This window comes from Salminus brasiliensis, chromosome 20 (assembly GCF_030463535.1).
Source record: "Salminus brasiliensis chromosome 20, fSalBra1.hap2, whole genome shotgun sequence".
In the NCBI taxonomy this organism is placed as follows: Eukaryota; Metazoa; Chordata; class Actinopteri; order Characiformes; family Bryconidae; genus Salminus; species Salminus brasiliensis.
The window spans coordinates 11,860,454-11,880,395 of record NC_132897.1 but is presented as its reverse complement, the minus strand read 5'-3'; the positions used below and the strand labels follow the sequence as shown (position 1 = coordinate 11,880,395).

The window sequence follows — 19,942 nt, the reverse complement described above, 5'->3', positions numbered from 1 at the left end:
AACGGCAAAACATTTAGATATTAGGTTTGGAAATAAAGAAGCTTTAAATAAAATCTAACAAATAGCTGTAACCAAATTCTCTGGCACTAAAATCATCCCTTTGACTAAAATCATCCTTTAGTCTTAACGTGACTGTCTAATAAAGCGCTCGTTTGTCAGTAAGGTAAGGAACCTTGTGTGATCTGCAGGAGTGTGTTTTTCAGATTTATAATAAATAATGTAAGATCATTACATTACATACTGTTCAAATAAAATGAACAGCAGTTAGTGGACTGTCCTCATGTGTGTCCAAAGTGTCGAGTCTTATCCTAAACTGTGTAAGGTTACACTATCCAGTACATTAGTCAATACATTGTAATTAATCCACACCTGAGATGTCGTCACGTGTTTGCTTTTCTCTACAGCTGCAGTAATCTTGGCCTGGGCACTCTCCGGGGGGGGGTTACGCATCTGGTGCGTCTTTACGCATTTTGTGTTTGGTCGGTGTGTCGGCTGCTTTAGGATGGTCTGGTTGGTAATGGCTGGTTTAAGAGGTGCCGCCTGTTATCCAACCCATACTGCTAAAACGTGCAAGGGTTGGGACACTCCAGGACCAGGCTTGGATGGTGTAGTCAACAGAAAGGCGAGTTTCCATCAGCCATAGTACGTTCACACTGCGCCATCTTGTGGTGTGACTACAGCTTTGATTTATACGCTTTCAAACATACCATTGCAAACAAAGTCAATTTGGGCTCCTCTGTTCAAATGACATGTTGATTTTTTTTTTAAAGTGAAAATATGTGTTATTATTTACTGGAACAAAGCCTATATCAAATTTCTGCAAATGTTATAGTATAATTTATATTTTTCTCCATTTGCTGTATGCCACCCTTCATTTTCAGTCCAGGTCTACATGTCAGTAAAATAATCTTACTAGTGCACATACTAGCTAATTCAAAACAGCTCTGATTTAATTAACAATTGGATTTAATTTAACTGAATGTACAGTATCGTTTTATATATTATTATTATTGATATCTAAAGCAAGAACCTATTCTAATTTGGAATTATCATGTTTACTTGTAAAAATAGTGTAAATCTTTAATCGATATAATGTAAATTAGCCAGCTAGTGGAAACATGGCCTAATGTCGTCCTGACAAGATGACTAGCTAGCTAAGTAAAATGGCTTTATAGAAACTGAGATCTGATATTACTATCTCTAGCTAACTAGTGAATATTTCATAGTTAATATCTAAAAATAAAAATGTCTTCTGGAAACTGCATTACAGCGATTTGGAATTTAGATTTTTAGGTTTTTACCAGTAAAAATGAAGTTACGGCTTAAATCGTTGGCGGCAATTAGGTTAAAAGGCTTTCCTTATCCTCACCCTGGAAGTGACCTTGCTTACTTGCAGCTAAATAAATAATAATAAATTAGATATGCTATTTACTTAGACTTGACCCGAACTGTTAGTGATCCTCTACAGCAGTTTGCATATTAAACTAATACACATACAGGTGAGTTTTACCGTGATCTGACAGCTCCCTCTGCTTTCAGCTGTTTATACAAATGTTGTCGTTTGAATTTCTGGTCGTCGGTTACATTTCGAAAGTCAGCCTCTGGGGGCGCGGTTGTTAGGCTGGGTCCTCTCGCTGTTTCTGCTGCTGTAGCGCTGCTGGGAGGAGACGGTCACCAGCTGCATCCCCGCTTCTGTCGGCTCGGACCAGCGGGTCTCTATGAGTTCCCCTGGCCTGTTTTTTTCCGATGTTATCTTTATTAAGCAACGTATTTCTCCAGTTGGATTGCTGATAAAGCGTACGCCGTAAAGGTATGCAGGTGTAACGCTGTTTACGACGAAGATAATTGAGCTGCTCGGCTCACTGTTATTGCTGTTATTGTCCGTTTAGCTTTAGCGTGCGTGTCGCTAGCGGCGGGCAAGCTAATAGCTCACGTTAGCCAGCGTTAATACGTATGTCTACACACATTGAGCTAGTGCTAGCGTATTCCCTCTATTTACCTGAAAACGTTCAGCTAGTTATACTCCTCATGTTCTTGGTTATCATTTTAATATGAAAATATGACGACAAATAAATAATGAATCATTTAGCTAGCTAGCTAACTCCACTATGCTACCCTGGTAGTTGGTTAGCTGCACAGATAGTCAAATTCTGAGTGTTTGGTACAGAGCTCGAGTCTCAGCTAAGTTAGCTATCTAGCTAGCACTAGCTAGCTGACTGTGGTTGGCCCGCACGTCATTATTAGCTCGCCTACATTTAAGCTTAAAGTACTCAAAGTAAATGCTTGCTCATTCCCATAGCTAGTTATACATGCGCGGTCTTTGAAGTTTGGACTTGTTTGGTTTGACATGTTTTGTTCAAACTATCAAACTACGTTTAGGATAGCTAGCTAGGTAGCTAATGCTAGCTGGCCCATACACTTGCTTAGCGCCGTGGTGCTCAAACGTTAGTTTCCAACGCGAGACGTTAGCTAGCCTACCCCGCTACCTGGGTATGTTATGTTTATTCAAATTTGCCTCAGTTGAAGAAATTGTTCCCTCCGTTTACTCAGAGCACCCTTTCTAAACGGAGGGAACCATTTGTGGAGTTGTAAAATTGAGTGAACCTATGATTCAATCTTGGGAACGTCTCTAATGGTCATTTGTATGTCTTGATAGTTTAGGGACTTCGTAAGAAACAATAAAGAAGGGCAACGTGTTGACGTTTTGTTTCGGACACCCGTTGTGGTTTAGGCAGTGGCTGCAGGATGGACGTGGACTTGGGTGCTGGAGGGGACAGCACCCGGAGAAAGATGGAAGCGACGGGCGAGGGGATGGAGATCACCCCGCTGGAAATGTACGATTCAGCGAGGGCAAAAATCGCCGCGAACCTACGATGGATATTTGCTAAAGCTTACGGAATCGGTAAGCAATTTGAGTGTCCAGTTTGGTTTCTTGGCGTTACTTAATCACAGTTTGACACATTAAGTAGATCAGATTTTACAGTCCATATCAAATGCATGAGATCAATCTTGGCTTTCACTGGAGCCCATGATGAGGTCAAGTAGCAGTTCTTATTTTTCCCATCAGCATGTCCTCATTGCATAACGACATATCTCCTGAGCACAGTCAGATTACCAAATTTGGCCACTATAACAGATCCAAATGTTGCACTACACCTCTCTTTCCACTAAAACAGTGCTGCATTGTAAAAAAAAAAAACCAAAAAAAAAAAAAAACCTTGTAGCTGTGATTTGAGGTCCTCTTTAGCATAAGGCATGGTTTTAGATTGACATTATATGGCACAGTCGTTTTTGAGTTATCAGTGGGTTGACTGGTATCAGCAGGGATTGATCTGGGTCATTGCATGCAAAGTTCAAAATGAGGGTGCCCCAGTAGCCTGTGTCTACTGATGCAGGATTTGATGGTCAGGATAAACAGCATTTGTTCCATCTGCAAATCTGGCAGATTGTAACTTCAGTGGGTGATCTTGAAATGTGGTCTCTCTGAGTTATACACTCACTAGCTGCATTTGTTTGCACTTCTGTCAAAGAGGGAGGAGTCTTGGTGTAAAAGGCTGATGTTTAGGACATGGTACTTATTTGATTAATCTGACAGCAAATTATCATAGTTATACTGGAACTTGTTTTATGATTTGTTTTGTACCATGGTGTGATTTGTAAGCTTTTGTGACAGCCAGTGCTTCCATAAACCAGTTTCTTTCAATCTTAAGTAGAACAGTAAATTAATGGCTGAGGGAACGTTTCCTCTCTTAGTATGTATGGTGTTTGACTGCAAGTAGTCAAGATTGTGTTCACAAGCAGAAGAAAAGTAGGGACAAGATTGTCATCACACACATTTAATTTCAGTATACATGACTTTCCAAACCTTGTTTGTCTTCCTTTCTTGTATTGGCCTAACAGAGTGACCAGATTTAACACTTTCCAGTCTTATTTTTTGATAATTCAACTTATAACCTTAATGTTGTTTTTGAAATGATTGCTTTTAATCAAATTCTGTTTTTATAGAAAGTCAGCATTACCACATGTTGTAGGTCCAAATTTTAACAAACTTGCCTGTCTGTAAAATGACTAGGTGTAGTGTGACTACTCTGTCTGCACGAACTGTGAACCACAGCATAGAATAGCATTAACCAGGAGTGTATTTTTAGTTCTTTTCCTGGCACTGGACAGCACAGGTCTGTTGCACACGGGCAGAGCAGCACAGCGCTTTAGCAAATGTCACTGCAGGCATCAAACATTGATTTCTTGCGCTTGCTCTTTTTCATCAGTGGAAGTTTGGGTTTGGTGAACTCCTGTTCAAAGTCTTGCCTTGCCTCTATTAAACAATAGGTTTATGTTTACCTTCTTTGCCTATGAGTCTCACTGCAGCTCCATGTTCAAGTGCTGAGCACAGAAAATGGATCCTATTGGCTGGTGTACTCAAGCATGTTATGAAGAGCAGCTAGCCCTCATACTGTACAGTGCAGGGGAGCTGTCTGATGCCACTGGATAGGAAACCTTGTCTCAGATGCATCTGACCTAATTCCATTTGAGGCACGGTTGCTCTGCTTATCAATAATTAATTTGCATTGAACCATGTCAGTTAAGTGTCTTGTCATGACAGTGTATGGTAATAATGTAGATTTGATATTGTTCTTTTGGGGGTAAACTGATGTACATTTTCAGATTTGATCTGATTTTCTGTTTTGAGGTCAGGGTTTAATCTGATCTTTCAGGTTTTGATGTCTTGATGCTACAGAGCTTTAATTATATACCACACACACTGGTTTGGTTAAAATGCATTTCCAAAGGTTTAGTAACTTTAGAGCTTAAAAAAGCACAGTTATTGCAATGGTATAGTTTGTGTAGTAATTACAGTTCCTCTCCCACTTTGCTTTCACCATGGTCAGTGATTAAAATTAGGTATCTGAGCAATCTGAGTAAAGACCCTCAGAATAGACCATCGGGTGCATTGGTGTTTTACATTTCACTACACTAATTTGAATAATTATTTTCCAATGATTTCTTATTACCCCTATTTTCATTGTACATTTATTTGTAGTCTTGCATGGCTTTGTAGCAGTGTATTGTGTTGTTTTGGGTACTTCAACAGGAGTCAGGAGTAGATGGATTCTCCATGATGGCTGGGGTGTGCTGCAATGCACACAGCTCTAGTCTTTTTAGACATTTAAAATTGCAATTGGCATGATGTGCAGATAATAAATCTGCTGTCCTCCTATGCTAGTTTGTTCTGTATTTAAAGGGTCTTCAGAATCCTAGCCAAGTAAACAATACTGCCTATCTGCTGGGGAGTGGTTGAAAACCTGCTTATGCAGCTAAAACAGTGGGGTTTTTTTGTTTGTTTGTTTTTTTGTGTGTGTTTATTGAGTTGGTTTTCTTGGCTGCCCATCAAGTAAAGGATGACCAAAAACCTACTGATCATCATCGTCATGGATGGCCTTAATAGAGTCATTATTGTATACTGACTTGTGATATGTTGAATGTATGAAGCAGGCAAACAAAGCAGGTTTTCCCACATGGCACACCGAAGGGGTCAGGTGTGTACATGCATGCATGAGGGATAACTCGTGCCATCTGACATTTAGCAGAATGGCACCCTTGTGATTCCGTAGGATGGTGCCTTGCCCTCTTAGTGAAGGGCAGTTTTGGCTTCTCATCAGTTAAATATTTCAGCGGTGTGTTTGTGGCCAGGTCCAGCTGCCACAGCTTATCAGTGTCAACACGGGAGCTCATAAACCGTGAAACACGGCAGCACAGCTTTGTTTTCACACTCTCGCTGTGTTTGGTAACACTTGCAGATCGGGGACACCTAAACTAATAAGCAAAACAGTCAGTGTAATTCACTGAAACGCAGAGTGCTGTGCAAATTGACTTTCAGCCTACCCTAACCTCAATCTGGGTCTCCTCTTCCACCATGTGACCTCTCTATTGAATGAACTTACCTGCCTGCCTTACATAGCCTCCTTTCTAAGCGGGATAGCATTTAGGCTCTTTGTTCAGCATCAGGATCTAACTGTTTTACTTTACCTGGGATAACTTTTTTGTTTTTCTTCTTCTTCTTTTTGTTTTTTTGACATTGTTTCTAATGTTTCCCCCCATTTTCATCCTCTCAGATCACATCCCAGAAGACTTGCGGGACCCCTTCTACACAGACCAGTACGAGCAGGAGCACATTAAACCCCCTGTGATTCGTCTGTTGCTGTCCTCTGAGCTCTATTGTCGTGTATGTGGCCTCATCCTTAAAGGGGACCAGGTGGCCTCCCTCCAGTCCCATCAGTCAGTCATCCAGGCTCTGTCCCGCAAAGGCATATATGTGATGGAGGGTGATGACACGCCTGTCACTGAGGTGGACCTGACTTGTCAGCCTATCAAAATGGTAAGCACTTACGGTGGATTTCAGCTAATTTCTTGTGCTTGGATTTAATGTTGGTTGGTTCAGTTTTTTTAATGGGTTGCAAAAGTACTGAACCATAGTTTAAAAGTGGTGTCGACAAGCTTTCATTGGTAGTTAGACGCTTTCATGCCAAGTGAGTGGAGAGTAGCCCTGATGGAAATATTGCATTATACTACCAGGATATATGCACTAGTCTGAGGAAATCTTCCTGTTCTACCCACTTGTGGTTTTATCCCTTTACATGCAAATGTTCTCTATTGAGCCCACACCCTGTACAAGGCTTTGAGGAGTGTAATCCTCATAAACCTGTTTGACAAAAGCTAATTGTTCCAAGGTGTGTATACGATGATGGTTGTGCCAAATGAGTTTTAAGAGATTTTTTCTAAGCAGTCAGTGGCCAATTTACTGAGATTTGTCTTGGCTTATTTAAAAAGAACACAGACCCTCATTCTTCTGTGTTATTGTTTGTTATATAAATTGGTTGTACAGTGGCATAAGTAAACTCTTGCTTACAAGAAAGGTTGTTGCTTCACCCTCGTAAAAATGCTTTTTAAGGTAAAACTAATGGTGTACTGAAGCATCACTGCAGTCATAGGTCATTATAGTTTCAGGGGGTTCTAATTGTTAAATGCCAGAGTTGGGACCAGCCTTTTGCCCAATGGCCATGGTATGATGCAGTGTATTCCGTTTCTAAACTTATACATGGCAGGAAGTTGAACAGTGTTGATGAGGATTTTTTTTACACTATTATATTGGCATAATGCAATAGCACTGTACTTTTTTTGGTCTTTTGGGATAGTTTAAGATACTGTGTAACCCAACTACTCAGGGTTATTTTCTGTTTGGAGTGAACCTATTGATCAGCTTTTGATTCTTGAACCTTTTGAGGTACTTTTTAAAATTATGCAACGGCTCATCAATTTTCTGTCTGAGTCTGTTTCCAGTTTTCCTTCTCAACCTCACTGCTGCTCTAGGATTTTTTTGGCATGCATTATTGACATTGGCAGTGTTGGGTTTTAATGTGCATGCTTAATCACTTTTGTTTTATACATATCAGGCTAGCATTGAACATTTTAACACAGGTTTTCTAATCACTAGAGGTCTCCTAGCTTGGCTTGTGCCCAGAGGGCTCCCAAGGTAGTCAGACCGTCCATCATTTTACTCTGTTGCCTTGGCAACCAGCCATCCTTGTAGCCCACTTCATGCTTCTCTGTCGGCTGATTCGTCAAGACGTCTCCCTCATTGTCAGGATCAAGAGCTAATCTGTAAGAATGCAATGTGGAAGCGAGCCGATACGTTTGTCTGGAGTGGAGGGCCAATCCGACTGGTTTGTGCTGACGCGTCTATGCAACCTAGAGAGAAGAAGCCAGTGTATGACTGGGCAAAGGGTTGCCATGGTAACTGGAGGAGCTTTGTGGTGGAGCTGATGCCTGCGGATACTCTGGCTCTGAAAGTAAAACAGTGATCAGCAGGGGCTTCTGTACACACCCTGAGAGAAAGAAAGGTTAAAGGACTTGTCTCCGTAGTGTGTGTAGGTTTTGGCTCTGTAGGTTTTCAAAAACAAAAGCTGAACACTTACTATTAGAAGTCAGATTCTGCTGTTGTGCTGTCTTTTATTAACATAGTCTTATTTCATGGTAAACTAAGTTAGTGATTGGGAACCGGAGCTTATTAGTCAATATTTGTCTGACCTGTCTAAGAGCAGAATGTTTAATGTTAAGTTGGGTCGTTAGTGGCCCAATTTCTTACCTGGCGTGAACGTCAATAAGAAACAGCATTTGTGTCAGAATTTGAATTTCGATTTGTAGTTTTCAAAATGTCTTGTAAAAGTCAAAGCATCCTGTTCAGGGACATCATTTGGGCTACCCAACAGGTAAATGGGGCCAATGTTCGATACTTTTCCTAATATGTGACAGATGTGTTGTGTGGCAGTGTGAACAGCCTATAAAAACATTGTATTTAGGCCACTTTACCTGCTGTGTGAGCACAGACTTTGGCTGGATTGTGAACCTCTGTCTGTGATTATTGCGGGACTAATTTTAATGCACTGTTGTCTTATGTTTATTAAGCCATTTCACATCAGTGCGTGTGTAAGTGAGAAGATGCTTTGTGTCTGTGTGAAATGTTATGTAATATGTTCAGTTGGTCACTGCCTTTCTCGTCCATCCTCTTTGGCACCAAGTGGAAGTCTTTGTGCAAATACTTAAAGCTGCTACTTGTCCACATATGTTGTTGGGTGTTCTCTTTGTTTGTGTTAACTGTTAATGCTAAACTGTGTCGTAGAGCTCCCACATGCCCATGATTGATGCCCTGATGATGGCCTACACGGTGGAGATGATCAGCATTGAGAAGGTGGTGACTTGTGTCAAACGCTTCTCCACCTTCAGTGCTTCAAAGGAACTCCCCTTTGATCTCGAGGACGCCATGATCTTCTGGATTAACAAGGTAAATTATTGAGATTTGTGTGAATGTATGAAGCTTTATATTGAAAGTCTTTGCTAGTTTCTTCAAATCCTGCAACACAGTGAATGGGATTAATTACATGTTTAGGACCAAGCTTTTCCAAACTCTGTAGTTTTCCTCACTGTAACTCTCAGACCATGCCAACATTTCTTAAATTTGCATCATTATTGTTTGCAGTTTATTGTGCAGAAGGACTGATGTTTTATTTCTACAGAGATACTTGTTTAGATAAGCCAGACTTAAACAGACATGCTGCCCTTAGCTTACCTATGTTAGTCTGTGTTTAGATCTTATATTCATGTGTGAATAGGATTCAATGTGCCTCTCAGTCTTTTTGGGATCTCTTTGAGCCAAGGCTTGCCAGTAAAAACAGAATGTCTGGAGCTGAAAAAGGTAATCCATTAATGACCATCTGATTATTTCCCTGTGGTATCCAGGTGAACTTGAAAATGAGGGAGATCACAGAAAAAGAACACAAAGTAAAGCAGCATCTACTGGATTCTCCCAGCCACCAAAAGGTATCATCTTCAGCTGTTCATTTTCTTGCCAACTTTGTGTGTTGCAGTGATGAAATATGTGAATAGCAATACCATTTTGAAAGCCTTTTGTCTCCCTGGACAGTGTTGGTGTACAGCTAAAAATCTCTTCACTGTATCACAGAGAAAAGATTCCATATGGAAGTTATCCAGTACCACCAGTCTTTCCCCCTCTGTCTCTCTCTTTCTCTTCTGAGTCTGCAAGTGGTGTCAGTTCTGTTTCTTTTCTTCTCTGACCGTACATTCCTGTCTGCCCCCCCCCCCTCCCGTCTCTCTCCCTCTAACCTCCTACTCCTCCTCCTCCTCCTCCCCCTCCCTTGCTACTCGGATAGTCTCCCTCAAAGTGGTATTGGAAGCTAGTACCTGTAAGTTGGCTGCCAGTGCAATCGCCTCCACCGCTGCACGCATTAGTATGTGTTGTGTGCGCACACACCCCACCATCCTGGCCACGCTTCTTTTGATTTTGCAGTGAATTACAGTGGGAAACTCTTAACGCCCAATGGCTCACATTGTCCAATAATCGCAGAACAATCTCTGCCTTTCACTCCCCTAAGCCCATGCAGTATGAGCTAACGCATTCCACTGTGTCTGTGTGAGAGTGAGTTTGGGGACCCCTGATTGTGCCACTGAAGCGTTTGTACATTTAATTTTTCTTTACCATCTCCTCTGTCTCCATCTCTTTTTAGTCTGTCTGTTTTTCATAACACTCTCACGTTGCTGTATATGTCCCCTTCAGCCTGATCTACTGCTTGAGCTGGCGAATTGCATGCAACCACATATGGTATGATGCTCCTCCATCCTGCCATCTCCATTCTGTGCTAACTCTAAACTCTCTTTCACCTCTATATTGTAGCTCTCAATTTAATATAGCTAGCTAGACTGTGTGTGTTTGAGCTAGCTTTGGGGTGATACTTCCTGACCCATCCTGACTACTTGATCAGGCGATTATGATTGGCTCATAAAATTGCTGAAATGGCACTTGACTGTAATACAGCGTCTGCTCGCTGTGGAACGGACAGCCTTGAATCACTGTTTCATTTTGTGAAGCCAGTTAGCGACTCTGTATTTTGTGCATAGCTATTCTTAGTGCTTTTGTCTTGTCAATTAGTGCTCTGTGTCATTCAACAAGCTTTGCATTCTTCAAAACAAATAAGATGTTTAATGACCAATGTATTGTAATATTTTATGGCTTGGTTTGGATTGCATTTTCCCCTTTAAAATGTTTCTTTAGTGATTTTGATGTTTTTGCCTTGTCTAATCTAGTTTACATACTCATTACAAGCCTATAAGCAAGGTGGTTCAGTCATGTTAGAAAAATTTGGCATAATATTTATCTTTTGAAAAGTAGTGGATGTGAAATGCTGTTTATCAGTAATTGTATATAGACTGAAATGCATTAGCCAGTCACGTTGGATAATTGTCTCCTCTCACATGTTTAGGTACGCTATCGGCGGGAACATGCCTCAGGCCGTCAGCTGCCTCACTTTCCCCTGCTGGAGGATCTGATGAGGGATGTGTGCGATGGTGCTGCCTTGCTGACTGTGGTCCACTACTACTGCCCTGACCTGATGAAGCTTGATGGTAGACATTCTCCATTATTTTTTTAGATCTTGTTCAATTGTGTGCTGTAGACCTAAATGTTTAACAGTAGCTTTGTGCCCAAAATCAGGAATATAAATAGGGGGAATGAATGTAATGTCAGTATTTACTGTAGCATTTTCTGTCTTTTTAAACCATACCAAACCAAACCATAATTTTGACTGTCTTTGTGTGTTTCATAAATCTCACAAACCAACCGCATGTTGTTAGAGAACCTGTTTGCTAACCTTATCATTCTCTCCATGTGTAGATATCTGCTTGAAGGAGGTCACCTCAATAGCGGACAGCCTGTATAACATCCAGCTGCTGAAGGAGTTTGCCAATGAGTACCTTAATAAGGGTTTCTATTTAACACTAGAAGACCTGTTGTATGCACCTCTTGTACTTAAGGTAAGATATGGAACATATTTCCTATCTCCACAGTAAAATGAGTCTTTGTTTTTGCATATATTTATGTGAACTACTTATTCTTAGTTGTTGCCTCCCACCAATTATCTTTCCTCAGCACAATGTGATGGTATTCATAGCTGAACTGTTTTGGTGGTTTGAGATTGTGAAACCTGAGTTTGTCCAGCCAAGGGATGTCCAGGAATTCAAGGATGGTAAGAAATGTAGTTCTTGGTGCTTTTTATTTTGTGGGGGGAAATTATATCTAGCCAATTATATTCAGTGTTACATGTCACCCATTTGTATGTTTTGTGAGCCCCATCTGTAACATTAATTTTAATTTCTTGTATGTATGATTCTTTGCACATATTTAACATACGTCCCCTCCCTCAAAGCAAGAGCAATGACTCAGTCCAAGAGTTCCCGGCCCACTGTGCCCATCTCCAATGCTACTAAAAGGAGCTTCCTGGTTTCACCTGGCATGGCTGATCCTACTCATCCTGCCCCTAACAGCCCAGATGTGTGTAACAGGTACTTCCTGCACCCTGAGGAATCTGATAATCTGTAAGTCTTGAAAGCCCTCTTTTCCCCCATGCATAAGCATTTTCATCTGAACCTCTTTTAGTAGAATATAAGACTTGACGTCTTTGTGTGGTTATCAGACAGTTGGAGTTTTCCCCACATCAACTGTTCTGGAAGGTTTTTGAAAAGAATTCAAGTAAAATGTGAACAATTGGTTGCTTTATTCAGACCTTTTGAATCCGTGTGACCAGAATTATAGGATTACATTGTCTGAGAGGTGTGTTAATGAAGCTTTATTATTTAATGAGCTGTTTTAATAAGCTGATTTAAATACATAGTTTGTTTTGCATTCTTCAGAGGAACCTAGTTCTAGAGCACAGGCTTCAGCATTTTATGACCATATTGCTCTTCACAGTATTTTAGAATGGATTATTTTGTCTCTACAAAACATCTTTGTGGGTTTGATTAATCTTGTAAAGCTTTTACTGGGTCAGTTTGTCACAGTGTCATGCCTGCAGGGATATATATGACTTATTAGGGTTCAGTGGTGGTGCTGCGGATTTGTGACATTTTATGTAGACCACAATGCAGTCTGAGAAATATAAATCACAAATAACATGATGCTAATGTGGGTGATTCAGATATCTTTGTCCAGACTGTAACATTTTGGTGGCATTTTAATGGTGAAAGGCTTTGCTTAACAAAAAATGTTAACTTCTAACACAAGCAGTCTATATTTGTTAACGTGGAAAATGCATAATATCATTTAAGATTAGATTTTGGACTCCAGGAGACTTGGATATCATTTGCCCTGATTGTGTGTTTTGAAAGCCTGCCAACAATGTCCTCTGGTTTCTGTTTCAGTAACAAGGGGAGTTCCAGCTTTAGTCCCTCACATCCACTCCTACCTCTGAGACAGAGGCAACAGAAAGCTCAGCAAGGAGAGGATACTTCAGGTAAACATTGCCATTGTCTGTAAAAAATAAGATAAAATAATAATAATAATAATAAAAAAAGCTGTTAATACTTGATAGCTGTTGTAAATTTTGTGAGGACATTTTGGGTGATGAATGAATGTGTGTAATCAAACTGTGCCCTGTATGCAAGAAGAGATGTGTTGATTGCTTGTATTTCCCTTTTCTACCAGCGTGTAGAAATCGTTCAAATTCTTTGACGCAAGAAAGTCGGGGGTCTGTTGCTTGGTCAGACAAGAGACAAAGGTAAAGGACAATTCTGTTCTTTATTTATGCTTTGTATATTAATAATGTATGACTGCTTGTAATTGACTCAAATTTGTCCTGCTCCATTTCAAATTCTAACCAGGCCACTCTCCCAGCTGAATCGCTATGTTCTCCACTGTGCCACGGACAGCGACGCAGACTTGGCTTCAGGCGACAGTGCCAGTCTGACATGCTCCATCAGTGAGGACAGCTTGGCCTCTACAGTCACACCCAAGCATCAGAGCCATCCAAGCCAGGGTGGTCCTCGGCGAGTCAATGGTCATGGGCTACTGGGGAATGTTAACATGGATGAAGAAGACGAGATGGTAACCATTACCAGAGCAGAGTCATCAAAGAATGACATTACTTTGACAAACTCTGTCCTAGAACGCCAGTGTGTCACTTCTGCTGCTAAAACAAGTGCATGGGGACGACAAGAGGAAGCCAGTGCAGATTCCCGAACTGCCAGTTTTTATTTGGAACCATTGATGCCTGCTGTCCTTAAACCAGCGAAAGAAAAGTCTATTTGCCTGAACAAGGAAGAGGAGTCTGGGGAAACAAGACATCGTGGGGCAGCACGTAGAGTTGGTGCAGGTGATGGACCCAGTTCCTCAGCTAGACGAAGACCTCCACACAGCCTTAACCGAACCTTCAATGCTAGCTCCAGCTCTGAGCTTGAGATGGCTTCTGATCCCAAATCCAGTGACTCTGTGCCTACACCCCCTGGGCAGGCTCAAGCCTTTAGACCCATGGTCACAAGCAGTGTCGAACTCTCTGCTGAACAGTCTACAGGGTTCTACTTGCATTCATCTGTGCATGAAGACAAGAGGCCTGTCCAGGCCTGGGGCGTACTGCCTGACTCTGATGCAGACACTGTGGAGACCATTGAAGAGCAGGATGCAGAGCTAACCAAGGAGCTGCATCCACAAAAGAGACAATTGTACGAAGAGGATGTTGAGTCTGCAAAACTAAGAGAAGACATGAATGTGAAGGAGCATGAGGACAAAGATGAAGGAAGCAGGTGCTCAAGTCCCGGTATCAGTCTGCAGTCGCAGGTAAGCAGCGTCGCCAGCGGCAGTGTACGAATGACCAGCTTTGCAGAGCGGAAGATGCAGAGGTTTGGAAGTAACCAAGACATCCGCTCCAGCACCAGCAGCTCGCAAAGGACCACACCAGACGGTTCTGAGAGCAGCCCTTTACCTCTAACTTCCTGGAGGATGAAAAGAGACCAGAGTCCCTCACAGCAGGGCAAAGACAATGCCAACATGCTGGCTTCAGAACTTGTGCAACTGCACATGCAGCTTGAAGAAAAACGACGTGCCATTGAGACCCAGAAAAAGAAGATGGAGATCTTGTGTGCTAGACAAAGACTCAAACTTGGGAAGGCTGCCTTTCTGCACATAGTTAAAAAAGGGAAAAGCGACACACTTCCTCAGCCCCTGAAACCAGACTACGCTAAAGACAGTCAGAAGTTCAATGGTGAAAAAGAGAAGTCATCAAAAGATGACTCTTATGTTGATGCAATGAGGGATGGAGAGAAAGGCACTGAAGAGCCAGAGAAGGCATCTCTTGAATGGGATAGTGCAGCTGCCATGCCCCCTAGTGCCTTAGATGCAGATGAGGAAGTAGACCTCAATGAGTGTAATCGCTCTATAGAACTGCTCAACGAGGCTATTAGCAGCATTCAGCAGCAGATGGTGCAGCTGTCTCTTCAACAGGATCTTCTCATGAAGCAAAATGTCCAGTCCCCAACAGGTGCTGTCCCACCACCCAGCAGTGACCAAGGAAATTTATCTGAACCAAATGTTCGAGCTGCTATCCATTTTGTGGAGCCAAGCGGCAGCCCCGTAGTGCGTAAGCCACCCAAGCTTAGCTCTGCGCGGTCCCGCACCAAACCTTCTGAGCTGAAGTTGTCAAAAGAGACCAGCAAAGGGCAGAAAATATCCACTCCCATTGACACTCCTACTGCTAGAGCCAGTCCAGGGGGCAGGACCCCCAGAGCAGAGCCTGAGATTATCATCCAAGATGAAGACACTTTGAAGAACGCTTCCTTCCATCTACATGATGAGGCCAACCTGCGTACAGTGTCACGTGAGCCAAGCTCTGTGGCTCTAGGAGTGACGTCTAATGAGAGCGTGTGTAGTACACTAAGGGACTCTGACGCAACCTTTGAAAGCGTTCCCAAGTATGACAAAGTCTTGTCTGAGGACAACTCGAGGAGCAAGGCTAATCTAATTGAAGTAGACTTGTCAGACTTGGCAGCCCCGTCAGATGATGGAAGTTCTAATACACTAGATGTCTCCACAGATGGAAATGATGGAGAAAAGAAATCTGGCATGGGATTCTTCTTTAAGGTATTAGTTCACTATATTTCACACAATAAAAATTCAGTGTTAATTATGATCTCCCATTAATTCGTTCTTTTTAATGTTTTGGGGCCACAGGATGAACAGAAAGCAGAGGATGAAATGGCTAAAAAGCGAGCAGCATTTCTCCTAAAACAACAGAAGAAAGCCGAGGAGGCTCGGATACGCAAGCAGCAGCTAGAGGCAGACACCGAGCTTAAAAGAGATGAAGCCAGGTCAGTAGTGTGCTAGACTACTTGCACTTATTTGACCATTAGATCTCAAAGATGGCAACTTGACTGTTGATAAAGGAAAGTTATCTGAGGCTCTGTAGCATAATCAGCACAATGACAATTAGATCATGCTAACTGGTTTCCAGAAGTTGTGATTTTTCAGTGCCTCAGCATTGTAAACAGTTCAATGCTTTTAAGACTTTGAACTCCTTACTTAAAGGTTCCAAATAATGGGAATCTCCCTTTTTTTTTTTTTTTTTTTTAATCAAAATGTACTCTTCGTACCTCACTTTATACAGGTCATTTATGGGAAGTAAAATGTTTTAAAGTTAATTAATTAAATAAATTCAAAGAAGCTGTAGGATATGGGACCTTTTTTTTTTCTTCCCTCTGATAAATCCTGCTACTGGTACCTCACACCACTGCACAGTTTTAAGAATTCCATAACTTAACACCGCTAATCCAGCTCGTGAATCAGTTCAATCGGGTGTGTTGAGTGAATGCTTAAAACATTGCAGTGCTGTCTCACCAAGAGCTGGATTAATATTTTCTTTTCCTTTCTTTTATTTATTTATTTATTTATTTATAGTATCATTATAGAATTACCATTTGGTGTGTGAAAAGTTAGCATGTAGTATTGTTGCATTCAGATTAGAACGTGAAGGTGCATACGGTTAAATCCAGCAAACAGTTGTTTAAGGTGCAAAATAGTTTAAACAAAGTATACATTTAGTCACCTGTTTCTGCATTGATTTAAGTTGGTAGGAAATACCTTTTTGCTTTCAGGCGGAAAGCTGATGAGGACCGAATGAGAAAGGAGGAGGAAAAAGCAAGGCGGGAGTTGATCAAGCAAGAATACTTGAGAAAAAAACAGCAGGAAATGTTTGAGGAGCAAGAACAGCCTAAGCCTAAACCCAAACCTAAGCCCAAGAAGCAAAGACCGAAGTCTGTGTTTAAGGAAGAGCCTTCGACAGACACACTCCCCAAATTCTCCCCTGCCAGTAAGCAGCCTTGCTTTTATTCATTGTTACTAAATAAAGTTTAAAAAGTCTAAAAACAGCATATACTAACTCCTATATATATTTTCTGACTTACATAATGAAGCTATATTGCAATTTGTAACTGGAGGATTCTTAAGTTATGTAATGTTATGTTATGCTCTTTTTAATTTGTTTTAAATTAAAAAAGGTCTCCTTTGTCCCCCCTCAGATGAGAACCTAGTCAGTGCCAAGTCTGGCTCCAATCTCTCGCTGGCCTCTGTGGCCACCACTGAGGCAGACAGTGTCAACTCTGGGGGTGCAGGATCTCAGCGGTAAGCTGTGTATGTGTGGGTGTGTCTGTTCAGTTTTAATTAAGTCTGTTTTAAAATCAATCCACTTGTCCAGACCATGACCTCTAAATGTAGCTGAACACCATGGCTTTTATTGGTATGTTCTTTCCATGAGTAGGGGGGAATCGGTGGAGTCCTTTTCAGGCCTCAGTCGGACTACAGAGCGGGACTGGGACAACGGTTCCACTGCGTCTTCCATTACATCGACATCTATGGCGGAATATACTGGTGAGCAATCTTAACCTTTGCTTTATTTGTAGAAACAATGTAGAACTTAACCAATAGTTCAGTGTATTTTCAGTATAGTCTAAATCAGCACCCATTTTAACATTTTTATATTGTTGCTGTCACGCAAAAACTTTATCTACTTCAATGTCAGTGGTAAAAGTCTTTATTTTTAGAATCATTAGGCATTTTAGTCATTTTTATTTGTCCATGTGCCATGAAGTTGACAACGTAAAAGAAAATGCCAGTAAACTGCCAGTGTGGCAGTAAAATAACTTTTTCTATGGGATATTTTTTTTATCCTTGCAGGCCCAAAACTATTCAAGGAGCCTAGTGCAAAGTCTAATAAGCCAATCATCCACAATGCCATCTCTCACTGCTGCTTGGCTGGAAAAGTAAATGAACCACAGAAAAACTCCATTCTTGAGGTTTGTTACTTCTGAGTTCTCAACGATTTTAAAAGATGGGTGCGCAAAAAACAAATGATCAACAGCTCCCCCGGTACCACAGTTTTGTGATGCTGTAGCTCTTCTTTGATATAATTAGCTTGCACATTTGTCTGCAGGAGCTTGAGAAGTGCGAGTCAAACCACTTGATGATTCTCTTCCGTGATGGTGGCTGCCAGTTTCGGGCGCTCTACTCATACTTCCCAGACACGGAGGAGATCCATAAGCTCACTGGCACAGGGCCAAAGAGCATCACCAAGAAGATGATCGACAAACTGTACAAGTACAGCTCGGACCGCAAGCAGTTTACAGTTATACCTGCCAAGACCGTATCTGTCAGCGTGGATGCCCTGACCATCCACAATCACCTTTGGCAGGCCAAGAGGCCTGGGGTGCCAAAGAAGAGTGCAAAGTGAAGTCAAACCGAGTTCTGTGGGAACTTAAACCAGGATGCTTGTGCTTACTGTAATTGCAGAAAGACCACAGAGATGTCAACAATCAACTTCTCCGCTTGTGCTGTAATGGGATGAGAGTGACTGTGTGCAAGTGAATGTTTGGACAGACGGTCAACATGCTCTTCTTCATTTGGTCTGTTCGAGGGTTTGTCTTCACTAAGCAGCCTGTGGCGCTTTTTTTAAAATTGAGTTCTTGTTACTTGAAACTTTTTTCTCAGTCTGGCGAGCTCACCTGCAGCAGAGCTTTCCTTCCTGATGAGCAGGGGTTCCATCTCTTTACTGTACAATACAGACTGAGAGACTGCTGCATCTGAACAAGGTCTGCTGCATCTGAAGGTAAACCAGAACCCAAAAATTCATGTAGAAAAGTATTTGCCGACTTGCCTCACTTTTTTTTTTTTTTTTTTTTTTTTTTCTTTTTTTTTTCCCCTTCCTCTTCTTTCCCTAAAAAAAAGTCCCATGCTGCTCTGAACTGTCTCCTGTGTCACTGGGATGATCCCAGTCATACATATTGTTGGCCTTTCACGTATCGTGGTACTATTGTCTATTTATTCAGCGCTTTAAAAGCAAATCATCTGTAGCACTGGTGTATAGACCTACGACAGACCTTTTTGAATAGGCTTTGGTACGTGTCTTGGATGCTCTTTTGTTTTGCTACTATTCTAACGGTAGAGGTAGTGATTTCTCCACTGGGCGACCGTGTCCCGTAAAATGGTGCACTCATGATCATGTTTTAGTGCTTTTATCATGCGATGTAACCATGAGTGATGTCGGCTCTGGAGCTTTGTCTCTCATGCAAAAGAGCAGCATGCTCTGTTCTGAAGAGTGTCGCTGTAAATGGTTTGATTGACAGTATTTAATATATTCATAATCGGTTACTTCTCTGCCGTTGCTGTCTAATTATTTACCTGTGTTGAAAACATTCCTTCGAGACAGAAGAAAGTGTCGACACTGCCACGTCCTTGTTTTAAAATGTTCCAAAAACACTCACTGAAGCCTTGAGGTTGGTGTCGAGATCAAAATAGTGTTGCACATGCACTTTACTTCTAATACTGAAGATCAGCTAGGGAGGAGCACACAGACTAACTAGTTCTGTGCTTGTAAAACAATGGGGGGTTAAGAGGTTGAACTGCATATTACACTTAAGAAACAACTAAAGAAACACTAGAAGTCAACACTGATGCGCAAAGGCCCCTAAAAAAGGCTCTAAAGCTACTGTTTTCCAAAAAAGTAGTAGACAATAGACTTGGTTCTAATACATTGCTGCGTTTGATCACTTTCCCAGTGCAGTTTTGTATATTATGTTTGTTTATATATAAACTAAAAGATTGTACTGATTTTGGTCACAGTTCTTTTAAAACACTGTACTTTTCATGCTTGGTCATTTTACTTTTCTCCACAATACCATTATTTATTTTAAACAAAGGCACTGAAAATTTAATAAATGTTAATAAACTCATTTACATCATTAGGTTTATTGTTTTATTTGTCATTCACTGTTTTGTTTTTGTTTGCTCATATTTTTTAATTATTATCCATTCTTACACAGTAACATTTTTTAATGGGTTTTTGCATGCAGCATTGTTCATCAATCATCATAAATGTGTTTAGAGATGGTGTAGCTCCTGTCTTCGCATGGTGTCTACCAGCTTTACCCAACTGGAACATCTCGAGCCATGCTTCAGCGGTAGCTGCTGTATCCTTGACAGTCTTTTGAAGACTCCATGACAACTGACAGTTTAAACTCAGCAGGTGGTTTGTAACATCAGGTATTTTCTGCATGGTCA

The 19,942-nt window shown here is 41.3% G+C and overlaps 1 protein-coding gene across 3 annotated transcripts; it reads left to right on the top strand.

The window, feature by feature from the left end:
- The first annotated feature begins 1,665 nt into the window (after positions 1–1,665).
- camsap1b (calmodulin regulated spectrin-associated protein 1b) lies at positions 1,666–19,579 on the top strand. 3 transcript variants are annotated; one of them, XM_072665023.1, is made up of 19 exons: positions 1,666–1,810; positions 2,732–2,902; positions 6,114–6,376; positions 8,678–8,839; positions 9,295–9,375; positions 9,726–9,758; positions 10,833–10,974; positions 11,243–11,382; positions 11,498–11,594; positions 11,775–11,910; positions 12,766–12,857; positions 13,049–13,121; positions 13,225–15,475; positions 15,566–15,702; positions 16,486–16,700; positions 16,909–17,011; positions 17,148–17,257; positions 17,564–17,682; positions 17,820–19,579. In XM_072665023.1, the coding sequence occupies exons 2-19, from the start codon at positions 2,746–2,748 to the stop codon at positions 18,114–18,116; spliced, it is 4,608 nt and encodes a 1,535-aa protein (XP_072521124.1). In that variant the 5' UTR covers positions 1,666–1,810; positions 2,732–2,745; the 3' UTR covers positions 18,117–19,579. The 3 variants fall into 3 exon arrangements, with proteins under 3 accessions (XP_072521124.1, XP_072521122.1, XP_072521123.1); XM_072665021.1 differs by having other exon boundaries at positions 11,775–11,943; XM_072665022.1 differs by lacking the exon at positions 9,726–9,758 and having other exon boundaries at positions 11,775–11,943.
- Positions 19,580–19,942: the final 363 nt, after the last annotated feature.

Coding starts and splice junctions, on each gene's coding strand:
- camsap1b (XM_072665021.1), top strand. CDS start 2,746: ATGGACGTGGACTTGGGTGCTGGAGGGGACAGCACCCGGAGAAAGATG. Junction 9,376..9,725: donor ATTCTCCCAGCCACCAAAAG/GTATCATCTTCA, acceptor CTACTCGGATAG/TCTCCCTCAAAGTGGTATTG. Junction 11,595..11,774: donor TGTCCAGGAATTCAAGGATG/GTAAGAAATGTA, acceptor CCTCCCTCAAAG/CAAGAGCAATGACTCAGTCC.